This window comes from Megascapheus bottae, chromosome 31 (genome assembly GCF_031878675.1).
Source record: "Megascapheus bottae isolate mThoBot1 chromosome 31, mThoBot2.hap1, whole genome shotgun sequence".
Lineage (NCBI taxonomy): Eukaryota > Metazoa > Chordata > Mammalia > Rodentia > Geomyidae > Megascapheus > Megascapheus bottae.
In genome coordinates, this window is record NC_143539.1 from 1,566,291 (window position 1) to 1,588,032 (window position 21,742).

The following is a 21,742-nucleotide window of genomic DNA, read 5'->3' on the forward strand; positions in this document are numbered from 1 at the left end:
TGGAACTTGTTAAGGGCCAAAATCACATCTGAAGAAGAATCTGCTGTCCTTCTCTGTGGACCTGCTGGAAACTGTTACAAAGAAACTTACAAGGGCAAGCTGAAATAGCAATTAAACAATCATTTTGGTAGTCCTAATTTTCCTTTTTTTCTCTTCTTTGAAACAAACATGCAGGACAACCTCACTTCCAAATTTTGTCCAGAAACCCCTTTCTAATTTTCTTTAAAACTTTTACTGATCTTTGCTTTAACACTTCACACTTTAGCGTTTATTTGCATTTGAAGAACTCTTGTAGGCTCAAGGCTCTCCCCTTTGCCTCCAGGCCTCTTTTTTTGTGTGTGTGAGTCCCAGAGCTTGAACTCCTCCAGGGCACAGTCCCTAAACTCTTCAGCTCATGGCTACCACCCTACCCTTGAGCCAGTCCCCACTTCCCATTTTCTAGAGGTTAATTGGAGATAAGAGTCTCAGGTCCTTTTGTGCCTGGGCTGGCTTTGAAGCTTGATCCTCAGATCTCAGCCTCTTGAGTAGTTAGGGTGACAGGTGTGAGCCACCGTGCTGTGCCAGGCGAGGCCTCCTTTTAAAAGAGGCATTTTCCCCCCTGCTGTTTGAGTTACTGCCTAGAACTCCAATAACATTTTAAACTCAATAGTTTTTCCTTAAGGCAAGAATTACAAACATCATCACTGCACCAAAAGTCCAGACTTAGTTTTTTCCTTTTTCTAAAATTGAAACCAACTCATAAGTAGATAAACCTTTAAGCATTCCTTTAAAGACCTTTTCCACAATTTAATACATTTTAGGGGGCAGTTTAAGAAATACTAATCACATCACCCACATTTCACCATTGGATTTCCAGTGTCCATCTACAAGGAAAGAGCATGAAGATGGTCCATTCAGCCCACTTGACCAAGTTTAAGTGGACAGCCTTATCTTCTTTCACCATGCATGGACCCCACTAAGGCCTGTCCACCATGGGAACCAGAGCCACGGCCTTTGCCAATTTCTCCCTCACCCCCAAAAATAAGCACACAGGCCTATCTGAAAGATCCCCCTCCCCAAAAATAAAGCCTTTTCATATAATTGGCAGCTTAGCAGTAGTAATGCCATCTTGCAAGGCTTGAACCAAGAAATAAAAAGTGTAGTGTAAGCTTTAAAATAAAAATAGGGTATAATTACAGGAACTCTGTGGGCCAACATCTGACCCGGGTTCCAGGAACCAACAGGAACAAATGTTTTGTAACATCAGTGGTCAAGAAATGGAGTAACACCGGGTTAATGACAGGCCTGTGGTTGAGGGATGTGTTAAAATAGAAAGTCCCAGTGTTCCAGTAATAAAATTATAATAGACCAATCAAAACCCTGTAACTATGCTGCCTCTGCTTCTGTAAGCCTGCTTTAGCTGCCTATAAAATATACCCTCGCTCCCCAACCGGCGCGCAAGTCTTCTAGGAGACTTGTCGCCCGGGCGCCCGACACCTGAATAAACCTCTTGCTGTTGCATCCGACTGTGTGGTTTCGGCTGTTCCTTGGGAAGGGTCTCCAACCTGAGAGACCCCTCTACGGAGGGTGGTCTTTCATTGGGGGCTCGTCCGGGATAGGAGACCCCTCACCCAGGGACCACCGACCCGCCTCCGGGAGGTAAGCTGGCCAGCGATTTCTTTGTTGTTTGTTTGTAATTTCGTTCTCTGTCATATGCGCATGCGCGTCTGTAATTCGCCGTGGCGGTCTGTACCTTGCGGATCTGAGGAGGAGCTGACGGGCTCGGACTCCCAACCGCAGCCCCTGGGAGACGTCCCAGGGGTGAGAGGAGCTTGGAAAAGCCCCCGTCTGTCTGGTGGGGTGCCTGGCACCCCTTCTGAAGTGAGTATCCGCTCACAACCTGTAAGGGAGGAGGATTGGCCACCCTCGGACTCCCGTCTGAATTTATTTACTTTCTGTTTAATGTCTGGGATCAGATATCTGACCCGCCCTATTTCCCCCTTTGGGGCCCTATCTCAGCCTGAGGAATCTGCAGTTCAGTTGCTGGGAGAGGCATCTGGGCCCCCTTCAACAATTGGTTCATTTTCAGTTTTGGAAAAAAGTCGTCTTGTAAAGCTCTTTTGTTTTTTTGTCTTTGTGGTATTTGTATTAATTGTGACGGGACTGGAACTGACTGCTAAAATGGGACAGACTCAGACTGTAATTACCCCCCTAAGTTTGACTTTGCAGCGCTGGAAGGAGGTTCAAACAGCCGCCCATAACCTATCGGTGGAAATACGCAAGGATAGGTGGATCACTTATTGCTCCTCCGAATGGCCAACGTTTGGGGTGGGGTGGCCCCCCGAGGGTAGTTTTTACCCCTCGTTAATCCAGCAGGTGAAATCTAAGATCCTGGATCCTGGTCCACACGGACACCCCGACCAGATGGCCTATATCTTCACCTGGGAGTCACTTGCCCTTGACCCCCCCCCTTGGGTCAGGCCGTTCCTTCCCCCCAATACCCCTCTCCAGGCCACTGCACCTCCAGCTCCTATTCCCTCTCCAAACACCTCGTCCCTCTACCCAGCTCTCGTTCCCTCCCGGAAGCAGGTTAAAACCACCCCTGTTGTTCTCCCACCCGATGATAATTTGATTAACCTTCTCCAGGAAGACCCTCCGCCGTACCCTCAGAACAGAGGAGCCGAAGCTGAACCAGCTCCTCCGCCAAACCCACCTCTGGCCCCAGTCCCATCTCCGGGGCCACCCCCTGCATCCCCGATGGCCGCTCGCCTCCGAGGGCGGCGCGAGCCACCGGCCGCTGATTCCACCTCACAAGCCTTCCCCCTTAGGATTGGGATAGACGGTAGATGGCAGTATTGGCCTTTCTCGGCTTCAGACTTGTACAACTGGAAAAACAATAACCCTTCCTTTTCAAAGGACCCCTCACAGCTTACTGCTTTAATTGAGTCTATTCTAGTGACCCATCAGCCCACCTGGGATGATTGCCAGCAGCTCTTACAGACTCTGTTAACCTCGGAAGAGCGCCAGCGGGTTCTGTTAGAAGCCCGGAAAAATGTTAGGGGGGCTGACGGACACCTGACCCAGTTGCCCAATGAAATAGATGCCGCTTTTCCTTTGGAGAGGCCAGCATGGGACCACACCACGGTGGAAGGTAGGAATCACCTGCATCTCTATCGCCAGTTGCTCGTAGCGGGTCTCCAAGGGGCAGCGAAGCGCCCCACAAATTTGGCTCAGGTTAAGCAAGTTATGCAGGGAGCAAATGAGAGCCCTTCCGCCTTCTTGGAGAGATTAAAAGAGGCCTTTAGAATCTACACCCCTTTTGATCCTGAAGACCCCGCTGTGGAGACTAACATAGTCATGTCCTTCATTTGGCAAGCGGCTCCTGACATTAGAAAGAAATTGGAGCGCCTTGAAAATTTAAGAGCAAGTACTCTTTCTGACTTATTAAAAGAAGCTGAGAAGATTTTTAATAAGCGTGAAACTCAGGAAGAAAGGGATGAAAGACTAAAAAGAGAAGCAGAGGAAAGAGATGAAAGGTTAAGAAAAGAGGCGGAAGTAAGAGAGGAAACAAGAGATAGGAGGAGGACCAGAGAAATTAGCAAGTTGCTGGCCACTGTAGTGTCTGACAGAAGCCAGGACAGGAATAAGCAAGACAGAAGTAGGGAAAGAGGATGTGGGCCCCGAGTGGGCAAGGACCAATGTGCTTATTGCAGAGAAAGAGGCCACTGGGCCAGGGACTGCCCCAAAAAGAAGGACTTTCAGAAGCCTAAGGCTCCCACCAGCTCCCTACTTAATTTGGAAGATTAGGATTGTCAGGGCCAGGAGCCCCCCCCTGAGCCCAGGGTAACTCTTAATGTTGGGGGGCAGCCAGTGACTTTTCTAGTAGACACAGGTGCGCAACATTCGGTCCTCACCCGGAACCCTGGACCGCTCAGTAACCAGACTGTGTGGGTGCAGGGCGCGACCGGAGGAAAAAGCTATCGATGGACCACCGAACGAAGAGTGCAGCTGGCCACTGGTAAAGTGACTCACTCCTTTTTACATGTACCTGATTGTCCTTACCCACTACTAGGTCGGGATCTGCTACAAAAATTAAAAGCTCAGATCTATTTTGAAGAAACAAAGGTCCGGGTAATGGGACCCGAAGGGCAGCCCCTACATGTAATGGCTCTAAATATAGAAGAAGAATATAGATTGTATGAAAAACCTTCAGAGACTTCAGATCTAAAAAGCTGGCTTGAGGAATTTCCTGAATCATGGGCAGAGACAGGGGGTCTAGGATTAGCAGTGCAACAAGCCCCCTTAGTAATTGCCCTCAAATCAACTGCATGTCCAGTCTCCATTAAACAGTACCCTATGTCAAAGGAAGCGCAGGAGGGTATAAGACCCCACATTAGACGGCTGATAGATCAAGGGGTTCTAATCCCCTGCCAGTCCCCATGGAACACCCCCCTTCTGCCTGTAAAGAAACCCGGAACTGGGGATTATAGGCCAGTACAAGATTTGAGGGAAGTAAATAGGCGTGTGGAAGACATCCACCCCACAGTGCCTAACCCTTATAATTTGCTGAGTTCTCTGACACCGGCTCATAAATGGTACTCTGTGCTGGATCTGAAAGATGCCTTCTTTTGCCTAAGATTACATCCCAGTAGCCAGTCAATCTTTGCTTTTGAATGGAAAGACCCCGAGCTGGGAATATCAGGGCAATTGACTTGGACTAGACTTCCTCAGGGGTTCAAAAACAGCCCCACCCTTTTTGATGAGGCCCTGCACCGGGATCTAGCTGATTTCCGGATCCAGAACCCATCTCTCACACTGCTTCAATATGTAGATGACCTTCTCTTGGCAGCCCCAACCCGCCAGCAATGCGAGCTGGGAACAAAGAGTTTGCTTTGGGCCTTGGGCTTGCTGGGATATCGGGCCTCAGCTAAAAAGGCACAGATATGCCAAGAACAGGTCACCTATTTAGGCTATCTCATCAAAAATGGACAGAGATGGCTGACAGAAGCCAGAAAAGAGACAGTCCTCAGAATGCCAGTTCCCAACACCCCACGGCAGCTGAGAGAATTCCTGGGGACTGCTGGATTTTGTAGATTATGGATCCCTGGGTTTGCTGAGACAGCGGCCCCGCTATATCCTCTTACTAAGCAAGGGGCTAGCTATACCTGGGGAGAGGAACAACAAAAAGCCTTCCAGGAAATTAAAAAGGCCCTCCTGTCAGCTCCAGCTCTCGGGTTGCCAGACTTAACTAAACCTTTTGATCTGTTTGTGGACGAGAAGTCTGGATACGCTAAAGGGGTTCTCACCCAAAAACTTGGGCCCTGGCGACGCCCTGTGGCATACCTGTCAAAGAAGTTGGATTCAGTAGCATCCGGATGGCCACCTTGTCTTCGAATGGTGGCAGCAATTGCAATACTCACCAAGGATGCTGGTAAATTGACTATGGGACAGCCATTAACTCTACTGGCTCCTCACGCCGTAGAGGCAATAATCAGGCAGCCCCCTGAACGATGGTTGTCTAATGCCAGAATGACTCATTACCAGGCCATGCTACTGGACACTGATAAAATCCATTTTGGCCCAGTAGTCACCCTTAACCCTGCTACCCTACTTCCGGTATCAGAGGGGATGGAGGAACCTCATGACTGTCTAGAAATCCTTGCAGAAGTGCACGGAACCAGACCAGACCTCACCGATGTTCCACTCCCTGATGCGGACTGTACCTGGTATACGGACGGGAGTAGCTTCCTACAGGACGGACAACGGAAAGCGGGGGCTGCGGTGACTACAGAGAAGGAGGTAATCTGGGCAGAACCCCTCCCACCAGGGACCTCAGCACAACGGGCAGAACTTGTGGCATTGACCCAGGCTCTCCTGATGGCCAAAGGAAAGAAAGTCAACATCTACACAGACAGCAGGTATGCCTTTGCCACTGCTCATGTACATGGGGAAATATATCGTAGAAGGGGGCTTTTGACTTCGGAAGGCAAAGAGGTTAAAAATAAAAAGGAAATTCTGGCCCTACTATCAGCCTTATTCCGGCCAGCCAGGCTCAGCATCATGCATTGCCCAGGCCATCAAAAAGGAGACCACCCCGTGGCCATGGGAAATAGACTGGCCGACGAGACAGCACGCTCAGTGGCACTGAAGCCCATGCCTGAAATCACAGCAACTTTAACTTTGCCTATAAAAATACCTAATAGGTCGTCCTTCTGGTACGGGCCAAAGGACCAAGAACTGTTGAAAACCTTGGGAGCCACCCTAGACCAAGAAACGGGAGACTGGCTGAAGGAAGGAAAGACTGTGCTGCCTACCCCAATAGAGCACCAGATAATAGATAGAATCCATAAGTTAACTCACCTCAGTCCTAAAAAGCTTAAAGACTTGTTGGATAGAGATGAACAGTTCTTTTATTTTCCCAATAAAAATCAAATACTCCAGAAAGTTGCAGATTCCTGCCAGGTCTGTGCCCAGGTCAACGCGGGAAAACACAGTGCCTCCAAAGGGGCTCGAGAAAGAGGACATCGGCCAGGAATTCATTGGGAAATTGACTTCACTGAAATCAAGCCCGGAATGTATGGATACAAGTATCTATTGGTATTTGTGGATACTTTTTCGGGATGGGTGGAGGCCTTTCCCACCAGAAAAGAAACCGCTAAGGTGGTTTCCAAGAAGCTTCTAGAAGAAATTTTTCCTAGATATGGCATGCCCAAGGTAATCGGGACTGACAATGGGCCCGCTTTTGTCTCTCAGGTAAGTCAGATGGTGGCTAGATTATTGGGGATTGATTGGAAATTACATTGTGCTTATAGACCCCAAAGTTCAGGACAGGTAGAGAGGATGAACAGGACTTTAAAGGAGACTTTAACCAAATTAACGCTTGCAACTGGCTCAAGGGATTGGGTGCTCCTCCTCCCCTTGGCCCTGTATAAGGCCCGGAATACTCCAGGACCCCATCAGTTGACCCCCTTTGAAATTCTGTATGGGGCTCCCCCACCTGCTGTTAGCTTTTTGGATCCTAATATTGCCAGCTTTGCTAATAGTCAAACTCTCCAAGCCCATTTACAGGCCCTCCAGTTGGTCCAAAAGGAGGTTTGGAGACCTCTGGCGGCAGCATACAGAGAGCAACAGGATCGTCCTGTGGTGCCTCACAAGTTCCAGATTGGTGACTCTGTTTGGGTCCGCCGACACCAAACCAGGAACCTTGAGCCCAGGTGGAAGGGACCCTACACTGTCCTGCTGACCACCCCCACCGCTCTCAAAGTAGACGGGATCGCCGCCTGGATCCACGCCTCCCACGTCAAACCAGCAACACCTGTGGAATCCAGGACCGGAGAGCAGACATGGCGAGTTCAGCGAACCCAAAACCCCCTCAAGATAAGACTTATAGCAAACTCTCAATAATAGTTCTTATATACATCAATGTCATCTGTTGTCAAGGCTCTCCCCACCAGCTTAAGCTATTGACCTGGCAAGTTCTGTCTGGTAACGCAGAGGTAGTGTGGGAGACTATCCAGGAAGCCCCCCTTAATACCTGGTGGCCCACACTTACCCCCGATTTTTGCCAAATAGCAGTTGGAGCTGACCCTATATGGGGAGTAGAAAATGTAAAATTAGAAGACCTTGACAGAAGCACCCACCCGGGGGTAGTTGATGCAGCCGGGTGTCGCACCCCATATGCAAGATGCAGATGGGCACATTATGATTTCTATGTTTGTCCCAAAGGGGGAAGATCCAATCTCAAGGCAGCACAGTGCGGGGGACCAGGGGATTTCTATTGTGCGAGATGGGGCTGTGAGACCACAGGAGAAGTCAGTTGGAAGTTACCGGGAGATTTAATTGAAGTCAAAAGAGGATTCAAAAAAGAGACTGGAAAAAGACCGGTCACGGCCTGTTTAAAGGGGAAAGACAGATTCTACTCAGGACTCTCCTTACCTCTAAAAATAAGCTTCACAGAAAAGGGAAAGAAATTTAGGGGGTGGACCCAGGGAACTTTTTGGGGCCTTAGGCTATATGTTTCAGGATATAACCCCGGAGTACTCTTTCAGATCAGACTAAAAGTCCAAGGACTTCCAGAACCTAATCCTGCAATATTTAGACAGAAAACTCCGGTTCTGAGTCAAGGTCCTAATTCTGTAACACAGAGGACCCCTGTAATATTCTCTAGGCCTGAAATATATAGACAGAGGACCCTAGTAACATCAGAAAAAGGGACCCAAGCCAAAGAAGTAACCAAAACTGAAACCCTAAAAATATCAGAAATAGGAATCCTAGTAAAAAAAGTAAATGAAACTAAGACCGAACAAGGCCCATCAACCCCCGCTCGGCTAGAAGACATTGAGCGATTACAAGAACTAGTTAACGGTACTTACTTATTCCTAAATGCCACAAATCCTAATTTAACCCAAGAATGTTGGCTATGCTTGGGGGCCCGACCCCCTTTTTATGAAGGAGTTGCCATTAATAAAAATTTCAGTCTCTTCAAAATGGTTCCACCACCTCCTCTTCCATGCAGGGCCTTTGCTCAGCACAAACTAACCCTTTCAGAGATCACAGGTCGAGGATTGTGCATAGGAACAGTTCCTCAAAATTATCAAAAATTGTGTGCTCAGGTTGTCCAAGTACCAACTGAATCCTATTTTTTGGTACCCCCCAATAATACCCTGTGGGCTTGCAACACTGGATTAACCCCCTGCGTGTCATCAAAAGTTTTGGATGACACCTCAGACTTTTGTGTAATTGTAGAACTATGGCCTAAAATAACCTATCATAATTCAGATGCTATGTATAAATATTATGAAGGAAGCAACCGAGTACGTCGAGAACCCATATCTTTAACCATGGCAATAATATTGGGGGGAATAACTATGGGAGGAATAGCTACTGGAGTTGGAACTGGAACATCTGCCCTTTTGGCCAGCAAAGAAATTAAAATACTTCAACAGGTAATGCATTCAGATATCACAGCTTTGGAAGAATCTGTTAGTGCCTTAGAAAAATCCTTAACCTCCCTGTCTGAAGTCGTGTTACAGAATAGAAGGGGATTGGACATACTATTCCTAAAAGAAGGGGGGTTGTGTGCGGCCCTTAAAGAGGAATGTTGCTTTTATGCGGACCACACTGGAATAGTAAGGGATAACATGGCCAAACTAAGAGAAAGACTCAAACAAAGACAGCAAATATTTGACTCTCAACAAGGTTGGTTTGAAGGATGGTTTAATAAGTCACCATGGTTTGCCACCCTATTCTCAACTATTATGGGCCCGCTAATTATTGTTCTTCTAATTTTGTTATTCGGTCCCTGTATATTAAACAAATTAGTACAATTTGTTAAAGACCGAATGGCGGTAGTCCAAGCCCTGGTATTAACCCAGCGATATGACCAATATGACCGGGTACCTCAAGAAAATTTTTATACAACAGTATATTAATTACCTTAAAATTGTTCTTCCAAAATAAAGGATTTTATTTGGGCACAAGAAAAAGGGGGGAATGAAAGATCCCCCTCCCCAAAAATAAAGCCTTTTCATATAATTGGCAGCTTAGCAGTAGTAATGCCATCTTGCAAGGCTTGAACCAAGAAATAAAAAGTGTAGTGTAAGCTTTAAAATAAAAATAGGGTATAATTACAGGAACTCTGTGGGCCAACATCTGACCCGGGTTCCAGGAACCAACAGGAACAAATGTTTTGTAACATCAGTGGTCAAGAAATGGAGTAACACCGGGTTAATGACAGGCCTGTGGTTGAGGGATGTGTTAAAATAGAAAGTCCCAGTGTTCCAGTAATAAAATTATAATAGACCAATCAAAACCCTGTAACTATGCTGCCTCTGCTTCTGTAAGCCTGCTTTAGCTGCCTATAAAATATACCCTCGCTCCCCAACCGGCGCGCAAGTCTTCTAGGAGACTTGTCGCCCGGGCGCCCGACACCTGAATAAACCTCTTGCTGTTGCATCCGACTGTGTGGTTTCGGCTGTTCCTTGGGAAGGGTCTCCAACCTGAGAGACCCCTCTACGGAGGGTGGTCTTTCATATCCTACGTTTTCCCAGCCTTTTCTCTTGGCATTTGATTACCTGAACAGTTTTAAAAGACAGACAGGCAAAGTTTCTGACACTAATAAACACATATCACATTTAAATTTCTAATACTTATCCCCAAATTTTAACCCAGGAAAATACCAGATTATAATACCAGATTTGTCTTTTTAAATGCAAATTTCAGAATCTTTAGAAAGATCCTTTTTAAAGTAGTTCCTCTTGAAAACAATGCAACAATCCTTTGAGATATTCGAAACACCCAAATCTAATATTTTTTTCTTGGAGTTTCCACTTAAATTTACCCAATTGCCTTTTTGTGTTTCAAGTATAAACTCACCCATTGTTTTACATAGCATGCTGACAATTTAACCTTGAACTGTTAATGCCTGTGCTGCAGGAAGGCCACAGAGAAGTAGGGCCCTCGAGCTGAAATTTTACAGGGCTTATAAAGGAAAAGACCACAGATTTACAGCAACCAGGTATTTGAGCAAGATAAGGTGGGGGTTAGGCACATTCCAGGGATCAGAGCTAAAGGGAAGTTTCCATGCCAATTGAGTCCTATCTGGGGGTAGTTTTATGGCTTAGCAAGCAGTGCTGTCTCTGAAATTTATGTGAGCTCTGGTTAATTTGAACCCGGACAGGTCAGTTCCTGGAATTTATGGGTGCCACAATTCTGTTCTTTTAATTTATGTGCACTTGGGGTCACTCATAGTTCATATAAACAACAAGATGGCTACTGCCTCAGAATGGAGGTGCTTTTTAGCTCCTCAGAACATGTTTGCTCACACACACATTCATACTCACAAGGATTTTAAAACGTGCAAAATTATCAGCTGTGCATTTTCTGGAATTTTTAGTGTCAAGAGCTTTTGTTGTACCCTAAGTTTGAGATCCCCCCTGAAAGACCACCAGAGACCACTGAGAAATGTATAGCCTTAACTGTAATTACCAGGATAGCAGAAGTGCCTCCATTTTGTGTAGCAGCTGGTGTTTAGTTATAAAAAGAAATTGAAAAATAACCAGCAAGATGTTCGCGGTCAGGGTCACCGAGAACTGGAATTGTATAAACAGGGAAATTCCAGGATAAGGAGTAGGATAAGGAGTATGTGAAAAACATCTTGTGACCAGAAGAAGGACACGTAAGCCCTTCTCTAGCCAAAAAGGAAAATTCCACTTCTGCCCAGAGTAAACCCCCAGCCTTATTTGAATTAACCAATCTCTACACTGTAACCATGCTTCTGCTTCTGTAACCATGCTTCTGCTACCCATAAATACTCCCCTTCCCATCAAGGAGCTGAATCCAATATAAAAGCACAAGTTTCTTTTATTGCAAGCTTGAGCCTGGACTCACAACCGACACTGATGCAGTGGGTCAGAATTGAGAGTACCAGTCTTCCAGTTAGAGGGTTTTTTTGTTTGTTTTTTTTGCCAGTCTTGGGCTTTGGCTCAGGGCCTGAGCACTGTCCCTGGATTTTCTCAAGGATAGAGCTCTACCACTTGAGCCATAGCACCACTTCTGGCTTTTTGCTACATATGTGGTACTGAGGAATTGAACCCGGGTCTTCGTGCATGCTAGGCAAGCACTCTACCACTAGGCCAAACTCCCAGCCCCATGGAAGGGTTTTTATAAGTCACAGAATTAGGGTTAGGGGATGTCCAGCTAAGTCACTACATAATTGGGTAATATTTCACAAGCTAGTCTTATCACAATCTTATTAGCTGAGGGGGGCATAAGTTAAACAGTAAAGAACGTTAACAATGCTATCTTCTGGCAACATATGGAGCTCAGGGGCTTGTCACTTCACCTGGTGACTGGCCTTTGCTGTGTCAGTTTGGAGGAAAACATATTTGAGACACTCTGTGGGTTTTCTGGGAACTTTAGTCTATATCTTTGGTAACAGGCTTTCCTGTAAAATGGAGTGTGAGTTTAAAATGGTGGGTTAGAGCTGTACATTGACAAAGACACAGAAAACAAGAATCCATTATTTAGGACTGATACTGAGGTGCCCAGAATTCGGTGTCCCCAGAGACCACTAGGGAGCCGACCCATATAAGGCACACCAGAGTTTTATTGCAAGCTTGAGCCTGGGCTATCAGCCGTCACTGATGCAGCAGATTTGAGTTGAGAGCCCGAACTCCCTATTGTACAGAGTTTTTATAGGGTTCTGGGAACTTACCAAGCATAGTCACAAGTTTGAGCAAACCATAACACACCGCAGAAAAATCAAAGAACAATACTCAACTTGATTTGTGCAGCCAGTGGTAGGAGGTATTGGGCTGGAAGTGATTGGTTAGTTCAAAGGGTTAACGTTTTAGGAATTGATTAGCTGAAAGTTTCATGCTAGGGGATGCATGCCAAACCGCAGGGCAGCTGCTCCCAATATCTCGCATCAGTCATCTTTGATCACTGCCTTTGATCACTGGGGGTGGTTTTTACACAGGGAGTTGTCTGGAATTTGCTGTTTTCCTTGAAGCTGCTCTGCTGGTTTAGAATTGGGTCTGAGTGACTCTCTGGTGGGGCCTACTTAAAAATAACTTTTTACTGGAGTTGATCAAACTTCAAAATTAATTTAGACTTCTCATATCTCAAAACCAACACAGGACAAGACAAATCACCTCAGGGAAGCACAAAACAGCGCAAAGAAACAGAGACCTTTAAGTAACCCCCAAATTTTAATGGTATGTCTTGCTGCAAAGTGACAGAACTGGGCTCTGAAGCTTTTCCTTTTAAAACCTTTAAAATGTTGCAAGACCATGTCTTGATCGGGATGCCCTTGGCCCACCATTTTTTTATATGCACCAAACAACGTAAGACTTAGGAGGGGCTGGGATTTCCATCTAGGGGACAGATAGGGAGCGGGTCTGAGTTCTCTGTATCCGACAGAAGTAGAATGGCCTTTTCAGGCTCCCCCTTCTCCTACTTTTCTGGTTTTGGAGATCTGATCTGCCTTAGAGGGAAACAGTTTTGTTAGCAGGGGAAGGTAAGGTTTCAACCAGGATGGTGGCTCTTCCACCAAGTATGGCCACAATGTATGGTATTTGGTCTCGATGGATGTCAAAGATTTTACTCTGACCTGAAAGGCTAAAAATTGTAACTACCATTTTTTTAGTCACTAACTGCTAATTCTGCTTCTGTGACCCGCTTCACTGCCTTATTGCTGAGACCCTTCACCCCTTTCTGCCCTGATACCAGGAAAAGCCTAGCGTGTGCAAAGCGACTCTAGGAATCACAGATGGCGACTAAGATGCCAATATCTATGAAAGAGACTTAAGCAACCTCATTCTACTTGAGATCTCTTTCTGAAACAAAACCCCCTGATCCACTGTAGTCCTATAGAGAGCCTTGTACTAATGATTCTCAGAAAGAACAGTAGATGGATGGATGATGCTTACTCAGGGAAGAGTGTCCTGCAGATAGACAAATGGCCTATCTAAGACAGGAAGACACCACATATGGTGTTTGCTTAAGACAGAACCCTGCAGATAAGCATAAATCTTCCTGAGACGCCCCAGAGCAAGTTAACAGATCAGTAAGAAGTTTGTCAGCCATCAGTCCTTCCACTTAGCCAAGGATCCCTTTAAAGTTCCCCCTACTAACAAATCAGAATTATGTCCCCCATATCAGCCCTTTCTGAAGTTCTTCTCCAAGGATCGATCCCTCATGAAGTTCTTCCCTAATTAGTGTTAGAGTTTTTTTTTTTTAATGAATTTCCCACAGTGTGTAACCATCACTATGCTATATGTAAAGTCCCTGCTCAAGGGTATAAAAATGCTGTAACTCCAGGCTCGGGGTTCTCAGCATCACCGGTGGCAGCCGTGCGTGCACGAGAGATCAGGCTCGAGCTTGCAATAAAGACTCCTTTATTTTTACACTGGTTCTGGTCTCTGATGGTCTTTTGGGTAAGGATTTAGAACTCCAGCATAACATGGGCCAAGGTGAATGTCCCTCCAGTGGTCATCTTGGAAAGAAAGTGGACCATCCCAGCTGGCAGAGCATTTTAAGTTCTCCTGGGTAAACTTGGTCACCTGATTGGGCAGCCTTGTCCTGGAAATCCTTTGAATGCCAAAGGACAAAATTTAGGGGCCTCGCAGGTTCCTTTCTCTGACCCATTTCCTGACAAGCTGTGAGACACAGACAGCCAACACACAGGTGAAGACAATGGCCCCTGCTGAACAAGGAATCAACTCTAAGACGTACAAATACAAAACACAACTGTACCCCATATCCCAGACTCTTGCACTCCCTAACCTGCAACAACCCAAACCCAAAAGTTGCCACCCCGGGACACCCTCCCTCTCCCTCGCCTGCTAGCCTGCACCAGTCCAGATGTCCTGCCCCCGAGACTCACGCTCCCTAACCTGCAACGTCCCAAACCAGACTCCCTAACCTGCAATGGCTCAGATGGAGCATGCAGCCCTGGGGAGCAAAACTGCATCCAGTTTCTCTCCCAGTGGGTCACTCCCCTGGAAGTCCGCAAACAGAACAAGCTTGGAGTTTTTCTCACAAACACAAAGGGAACAAGCCAACAAGTCTGGAGCTGCTTCTGCAAACACAAAGATAAAACCTGCGCTCAAGATCTTATCTCTGGAGGTTTTGTTCAAAATTCTGATGCTGCAGGGTCAGGAGTTTGGACTAGTGGTGGTACAACATACCTAGAAAAAAGCTGGAAGGGATGCCGTGGCTCAAGTGGTAGAGCTCTAGCCTTGAGAAAAGTCCAAGGACAGTGCTCAAGGCCCTAAGTTCAAGCCACATGACTGGCAAAAAAAAAAAAAATCTGATGCTGGCTCAGTTCTCAACATTGGATCCCAATGAGGCCCCCAGGTCTGTGATCAAAGGAAAGAGTCTGACCCAAAAGTGGAGGTTAAGCTGGGTGTGATGGCTCCCGCCTGTAATCCTAGCTACTCAGGAGGCTGAGACTGAAGAACAAGATTCAAAGCCAGCCCAGGTACAAAAGAACCTGAGATTCTTATCTCCAGTTAACCTCTAGAAAAGGGGAAGTGGGGCTTGGCTCAAGGGTAAGGTGGTAGCCTTGAGCTGAAAAGCTCAGGGATAGAGCCCAGGCTGAATTCAAGCTCCATGACCCCCCCCAAAAAAAAGGGATGTTAAACAGAGCTTTATTCTTCCATGTCAAGCATTGAGAATCATAGTGACTGGCCAGGGCCCTAAGAGAAGAGGGGTGGGGGGAGAAGAGAGGAGAGAATGGGGGAGGGGGAGAGAGGGGAGGGGTGCAGATGGAGAGGGGGGAGAGAGACCCCTTAATCTCACAGGCTTCTTTTATAGGTCACCAGCCATATGGTTGGGCTTTACCATACACATGTGGTCCATAGAATCTCAACATACTTGAGTGACCACTGAGTGGACCTCTGACACCTTTGCTGTTTGAACTGACCTAACATCTCGGTGGGTTTCTGGCAGGAATCAGGAATGGAGGAAGTCATGTTTCACTCTCCAGCTCCCAGCTCCTCCCTTGGGAATGCACATGGTGACAGGGCAGGACATCAGGATCTGCACCCCTGAGCCCCAGGCACCTTCACCTGTGGTGAGGAAGGCAGGTGAGGAGGATTGGCCAGTGTCTTAAAGGCAGACCCTCCAGAGCAAGGAGGGGTTGATTCAGGTCATCTGACTCAGGGAGGAAACGCAGGGAGGGAGGAGGAAGAGGAGGAGGTGATGGCTGCTTCCCAGGAACCTCCAGTCCAGGTCAGGGTGAGATCCTTGAGACTTCTTGACAGTCATGGAGCTTGACCTCAGTGGCTGGGTGCTGTCCCTGAGCACTTTATACTCATGGTTCTCTCACATCGAGCTACAGTTTCACTACTGCATTTGAGTGGTTATTTAAAATTAGAGTCTCGTGGGGACTTTTTCTGCCCCAGCTGGCTTTGAGCCACGATTCTCACATCTCAGACTCCTGAGTGGCTAGGATTACAGGCATGAGCCACCAACACACAGCAAGTTACACTGTCATCTCCATGCAGCCACCAAACTGCAAGAAGTAGAGCTGTGGCTCAAGTGCTAGAGCACAAGCATTGAACAAAGCAGCTCAGAGAGAGTGCCCAAGCACTGAATTCAAGCCCCAGAAATGACTCTCACCAAGAAAAGGAAACAAAAATTGTAGCCATACCTTAAAACAGCTCAAATTGAATTGGAATTGGAGGATTTCCAGTTTCTCCGGAGCTAAGTGTAAATGCTATGATATACTGGAATTTGCAGAATACAGAGAATAGGTGTGGCTTGAATCCTACCTAAAATTGATGGTGATTAACGAGTATATTTAGGAGACACAGATCATTTTAATTCCTTGGTCTCTACTCTCAGTGCAATGATGATGTTGCCTGATAATTACTTTATTCACTGGCATAATGAGACCGGGCTCCGTCCTGTCACCACATATATATTTTATATTACGTATGTGTGCTTACTTTTCTATTTGCCACTAATAAACATCAGGCAGAGGTCTTCCTGGGTGATGTGCATTCACCATCAATACAGAAGCCCAGCTCCCCTCCTCACTCCTTTCTTTCCTCTGCTGCCCTGGTGTGGGGAGGAAGGCTCTCAGCTGTGCTTGATGGAGATGTGTTGTCCTGACAGCTGCAGATCCCAAAGCGGCTCTCCATTCTGCAGCTTGTCTTTTATTCTATACTTAGTTGCCTCTTTGGGTTTTCAGGAAGTTCAACAAAGCCACAGACTTCATAACTTTCTACATGTTTTAAAATTCATAATATGGTACACATGGTACACATAATAAACATTGAGAAAAAGAAATAATACAACTTATTTCCAGTTTACTATTGATCGTCTCTCTACACTGTAATTTTAATGTAATTGAATTGCTATTAAGGAAATGCAAAAAGAGGTTTCAATTCTCTACAATGTCTCATGGTCCTCCCTGGACAGCCTGACTTTGAACCGTGAGTACTACAGTTCTGGAGCTTGAACTCAGGACCTAAGCGTTGTCCTTGAACTTTTTTTTTCTTTTCTTTTTTTGCCAGTCCTGGGCTTGAGGTCAGGGTCTGAGCAATGTCCTTGGACTTTCTCAAGGCTAGAGCTCTACCACTTGAGCCTCAGCACAACTTTCAGCTTTTTTTTTTCTATGTATGTGGTACCAAAGAATCGAACCCGGGTCTTCATGCATGCTAGGCAAGCACTTTAACCACTAGGCCAAACTCCCAGCCCTGTCCTTGAACTTTTATCATTGTCTTTTCTCTAACACAATTTTTTTTTTGCCAATCCTGGAGTTTCATCACAGGACCTTAGCCCTGTCCTTGGACTTTCTCAAGGCTGGAGCTTTACCACTTGAGCCACAGCACCACTTCTGGTTTTTCTATGTATGTGGTACCAAGGAATCAAACCTGGGACTTGGTGCATGATAGGCAAGCACTCTACCACAAGCCAAGTTCCAGACACCTTACAATGTATTTTTAATTGACTTGAAGGGTTATTAATGTGTTGCTCAAAAAAGTTCTCAATCTCTACAATGTCTCATGGAACTCCCTGGCCAGGCTGCCTTTGAACCCTGAGCAGCTAAGATCACAGATGTGAACCTGGTGAATTTTCCTGATTTCTTCAGTGACTGACCACACAACCTGTTGTTCAGTCTCCATTCATTGGAATATTCCTTTTAGTTAATTTTAAAATTTAGTTTTAATCCATCCTGATCTGATACAATACAGAGAGTATTTCAATATTATTATATGTGTTGAGACTTGATTTATGTCCCAGAATATGATCTGATTTGGAGAAAGTTCTATGGGCTGCTGAGAAGAATGTGGCTGGTGTATTTGGTGGGTAAAATACTCTGCAGAAAATAGTGTCAATGAACACCCAGCACTGTGGAAGAGGCTCTGCAGTCCACAAATTTTCAGCATAAGCCTCTGGTGAACTTGACCTTCAAACACGCACTTCTGGCTAAACAGATGTGTGTATGGGACTGGGAAGATGGACATTAGAGATTTTTATTTATTGTCAGTGGTGGGAACTGAACTTAAAGGTCTGGTTCTCTCCCGACCTATTTCACTCATGGCTGGTTCTCTACTAATTTAAGCAACAGATCCATGTCCTGTTTTCCTGCTAGTTCATTGGAGATAAGAGTCTCATGGACTTTTCTGCCTTGGCCGATTTGGAACTGGGACCTTCAAATCTCAGCTTTCTAGGTAGCTAGAATAACGGGTGTGAGCCACCAGTGTCCAGCTAGTCAAGACCATTTAAAATGGACCATGTACATCCCAATGACAGATCTTCAAAAGAATCAATATCAAAAATTGAGAAGTGGGGAGTTTGGCCTAGTGGTAGAGTGCTTGCCTAGCATGGACAAAGACCCGGGTTCAATTCCTCAGTACCACATACATAGAGAAAGCCAGAAGTGGTACTGGGGCTCAGGTGGTAGAGCTCTAGCCTTGAGAAAATCCAAGGACAGTGCTCAGGCCCTGAGTTTAAGCCCAGGACTGGCAAAAAAAAAAAAAATCAAAAAGTTAGAATGACATTTAATTCATTGCTATACATTGTAAAATGTGAGGCCTCCATATGTATAATATACATATAAACATATATTTGTAAATAAAATACACAGATCTGTACATTTTATAGTAGAGAAATAAGCAGAGCATCCTGTATAATCCAAACATACTAACAAAACACACATTTTTATGGTGACACTTTAACGTTATATGCTATGTAAAATTTCATCTTTTTTTCAATTTTATATTTTATATTCTTGGGTGCCATGATTTTGAGAATATGATCCTATATTTTCAGATGACAAGAGTATACTCGAGGAATTCCATTACATCGGGAAGTGTGTTGTTTTTTTTTTGCCAGGTTGGACTTGAGCTCAGGGCCTGAGCACTGTCCTTGGATTTCTCAAGGCTAGACTCTACCACTTGAGCCTCAGCACCACTTCCAGCTTTTTTTTTCTATGTATATGGTACCAAGAAATTGAACCTGGGCCTTAGTGCATGCTAGGCAAGCATTCTACCACTAGGCTAAACTCTTGGCCGGGAAGTGTGTTTTTAAAATGACTCTCTTTTCTCACCTATATCAGAAATGGAATCTTCACTCTCTCCATTTCTGGTGCCATGGAGAGAAAACTGCCCACAGGCTCGTGCTAACACTGTTCACCTCTTCTTTTCCTTCTTCGGGACAGTGGACATTTGAGGACAGAGACGTGAATGGCCCACTGACCCAGTGGCAGTGCCTGATCCCAGCTCAGCAGGCTAAACCAGACCTGATCCACTGTATGGGCCAAGGGAAGGAACCCTGGAGAGGAGGGACAGAGGACACATCAGCAAAAAGTACAGGTAAGAGGCCCTGAGCAAAACAGCACCCCCAGAACAAATGTGCAAAGGACAAGGACACAAACTGTGATTGCAAAGTTTCGCTAAACTGGAGATGTGTTGTGGTGGTTTTTTATTTAGCAAGGCCCGGATGCTATCCCGGAGCCTGTGTGTGCAAGGCTAGTGCTCTACCATTTGAATCACACGGCCACAGCTGGTTTTCAGGTGGTTTACTGGAGGTAAAGAGTCTCAGACTTCCCCTGCCTGGCTGGCTTTGAACCATGATCCTCAGATCTCAGGCTCCTGAGTAGCTAGGATGACAGGGTGAGGTGTTAAGAACTTTCTTTTCTTGCTGTCTCAGATGGGCCATCTGCAGAGACACAGGAACCATATAATGCATATGGGAGGCCCTTCAGGAACTTCCCAGGCCTCGCTCTGCACCAGACGACCCCTGGGAGAAGCCACACGATGAATGCAGACCATGAGGGCAATGTTTTCACTGATACTCTAGGTTGGAGAACCATTGAGGAGTGCACGCTTGGGGCGGGGAAGGAACCTTTCCAATGCCAGCAGTGTGGACAGTGTTTTCACAAACTGTTCCATTTGCAAAGTCATTTCCTGATTCACACAGGAGAGAGACCTTGCCAGTACCAGGCATGGGGCAAAGCCTTTCACCAGAGTTCAGCACTTGAACCACACGAGACAATCGACACAGGCAAAGAAGCCCACCAGTGCAAATACTGTGCCAAGTCATTTAGACAAGTCTCTGAGCTTAAGAGACATGAGAGGACCCACACAGGAGAGAGGCCTTACCCGTGTGATGTGTGTGGCAAAGCCTTCCGACAATGTTCACATCTTAGAAATCACCAGCGGATCCACTTGGGAGAGAAACCCTACAGATGCAATGTGTGTGACAAAGATTTCCGTCACCAAGGAACTCTGATCACCCACCACCGAATCCACACGGGAGAGAAACCCCACAGATGCAATGTGTGTGACAAAGCCTTCACTCGTATTAGTACTCTGGTCACCCACCATCGAATCCACACGGGAGAGAAACCCTACAGATGCACTGTGTGTGACAAAGCCTTCCGTCACCAAGGGACTCTGATCACCCACCACCAAATCCACACAGGAGAAAAACCCCACAGATGCAATGTGTGTGACAAAGCCTTCCGTCACCAAGGGACTCTGATCACCCACCATCGAATCCACACGGGAGAGAAACCCTACAGATGCACTGTGTGTGACAAAGCCTTCACTCAGCGCTGGACTCTGACCATCCACCAGAGAATCCACACGGGAGAGAAGCCTCATGAGTGCACACACTGTGGCAAGACCTTCAGGTATCTCTCCAGCTTGAAGCACCACTGCAAGACCCACACAGCAGAGAAACCCTGCACCTATGAGCAGTGCCACAAATCCTTCAACCACAGCTACAGCCTCAACACACACGAGAGAAGCCACACTGCGGACATAACTTACAAATGCCATACCTGTGGACAATCATTTTTACAGAGCTCACACCTGAGGAAACACGAGGAAATCCACACCTCGCTGGAATCTTACCCATGCCAGGAGTTCGGGTTGGACTTTCAGTACTACTCAAGCCTGAAGTAACATGGAGCAAGCCACACCAGAACACCACAAGGTGAGAATTCAGGAAAGGCTCCCATGACAGCTGGGGCTTTAGAACACATCAGAGAATCTAGGAAGGAGAGAAGACAGAAACTAGGCAGGGAGAAAAACATCATTCTACCACGGCTCCAGTCTTCACAATCAGGAGAATCCCAGCTCATACCTCAAGTATGAGGCCACTCGCTTTAGCAGACCTGAGACTCAGAGTTTAAACTCCAGTAACATCAAAAGGAGAGGAAGGAGGATCAGATTTGTGGGGAGCCAAGGCTCCAGTGGTAGAATGCTTGCCTCCCCACCTGGGATCATTCATTGAAAAGGAACCCTACAGTAAGACAGGTTTTGCTAGGCTCTGGTGTTTCACACCTCTAATCCTAGCTACTCAGGAAGCTGAGATCTGAAGATCATGGTGTGCAGACAGCCAGGGCAGGAAGGTCCACGAGACCCTTATCGCCAGTTAATCGTGAAAATTCTTGAAGTAGATCTATAGTTCAAGTGGTAGAACCGCAGGCTAGAGCTCAAGATGCTGAGGGATAATGCCCAGGCTCCGAGGTGAAGAAACCAAGTCTAAGAACAATGTTTCACTCAGGAAAACTAGCCTGGCCACTGAAGTATGCAGGCAAAATCACAGTAGGAAGAGTTTCAATAGTATTTGTGGTGGAATAATTAATAGATCTTTCCAGAAATGAGTATAAAGTGAAAACAAATCGCTTCCAAACATTATAAATGTATCTAAAACGTAGGGTTCCTGACGTAAAATTGGGAGCACAGAGTTCTTAGGTCCCTGAATTGATAACTTTAATTAGTTGTAATCGACAGGACTA

At 46.2% G+C, this 21,742-nt stretch overlaps 1 protein-coding gene across 1 annotated transcript; it reads left to right on the forward strand.

The window, feature by feature from the left end:
- Positions 1-1,698: 1,698 nt before the first annotated feature.
- Positions 1,699-21,114, forward strand: LOC150043444 (uncharacterized). Its single transcript, XM_090321961.1, has 7 exons — positions 1,699-1,800; positions 2,356-3,534; positions 3,787-3,997; positions 5,603-5,874; positions 6,421-6,732; positions 19,154-19,307; positions 19,645-21,114. The coding sequence occupies exons 1-7, from the start codon at positions 1,699-1,701 to the stop codon at positions 20,901-20,903; spliced, it is 3,489 nt and encodes a 1,162-aa protein (XP_090178087.1). The 3' UTR covers positions 20,904-21,114.
- Positions 21,115-21,742: the final 628 nt, after the last annotated feature.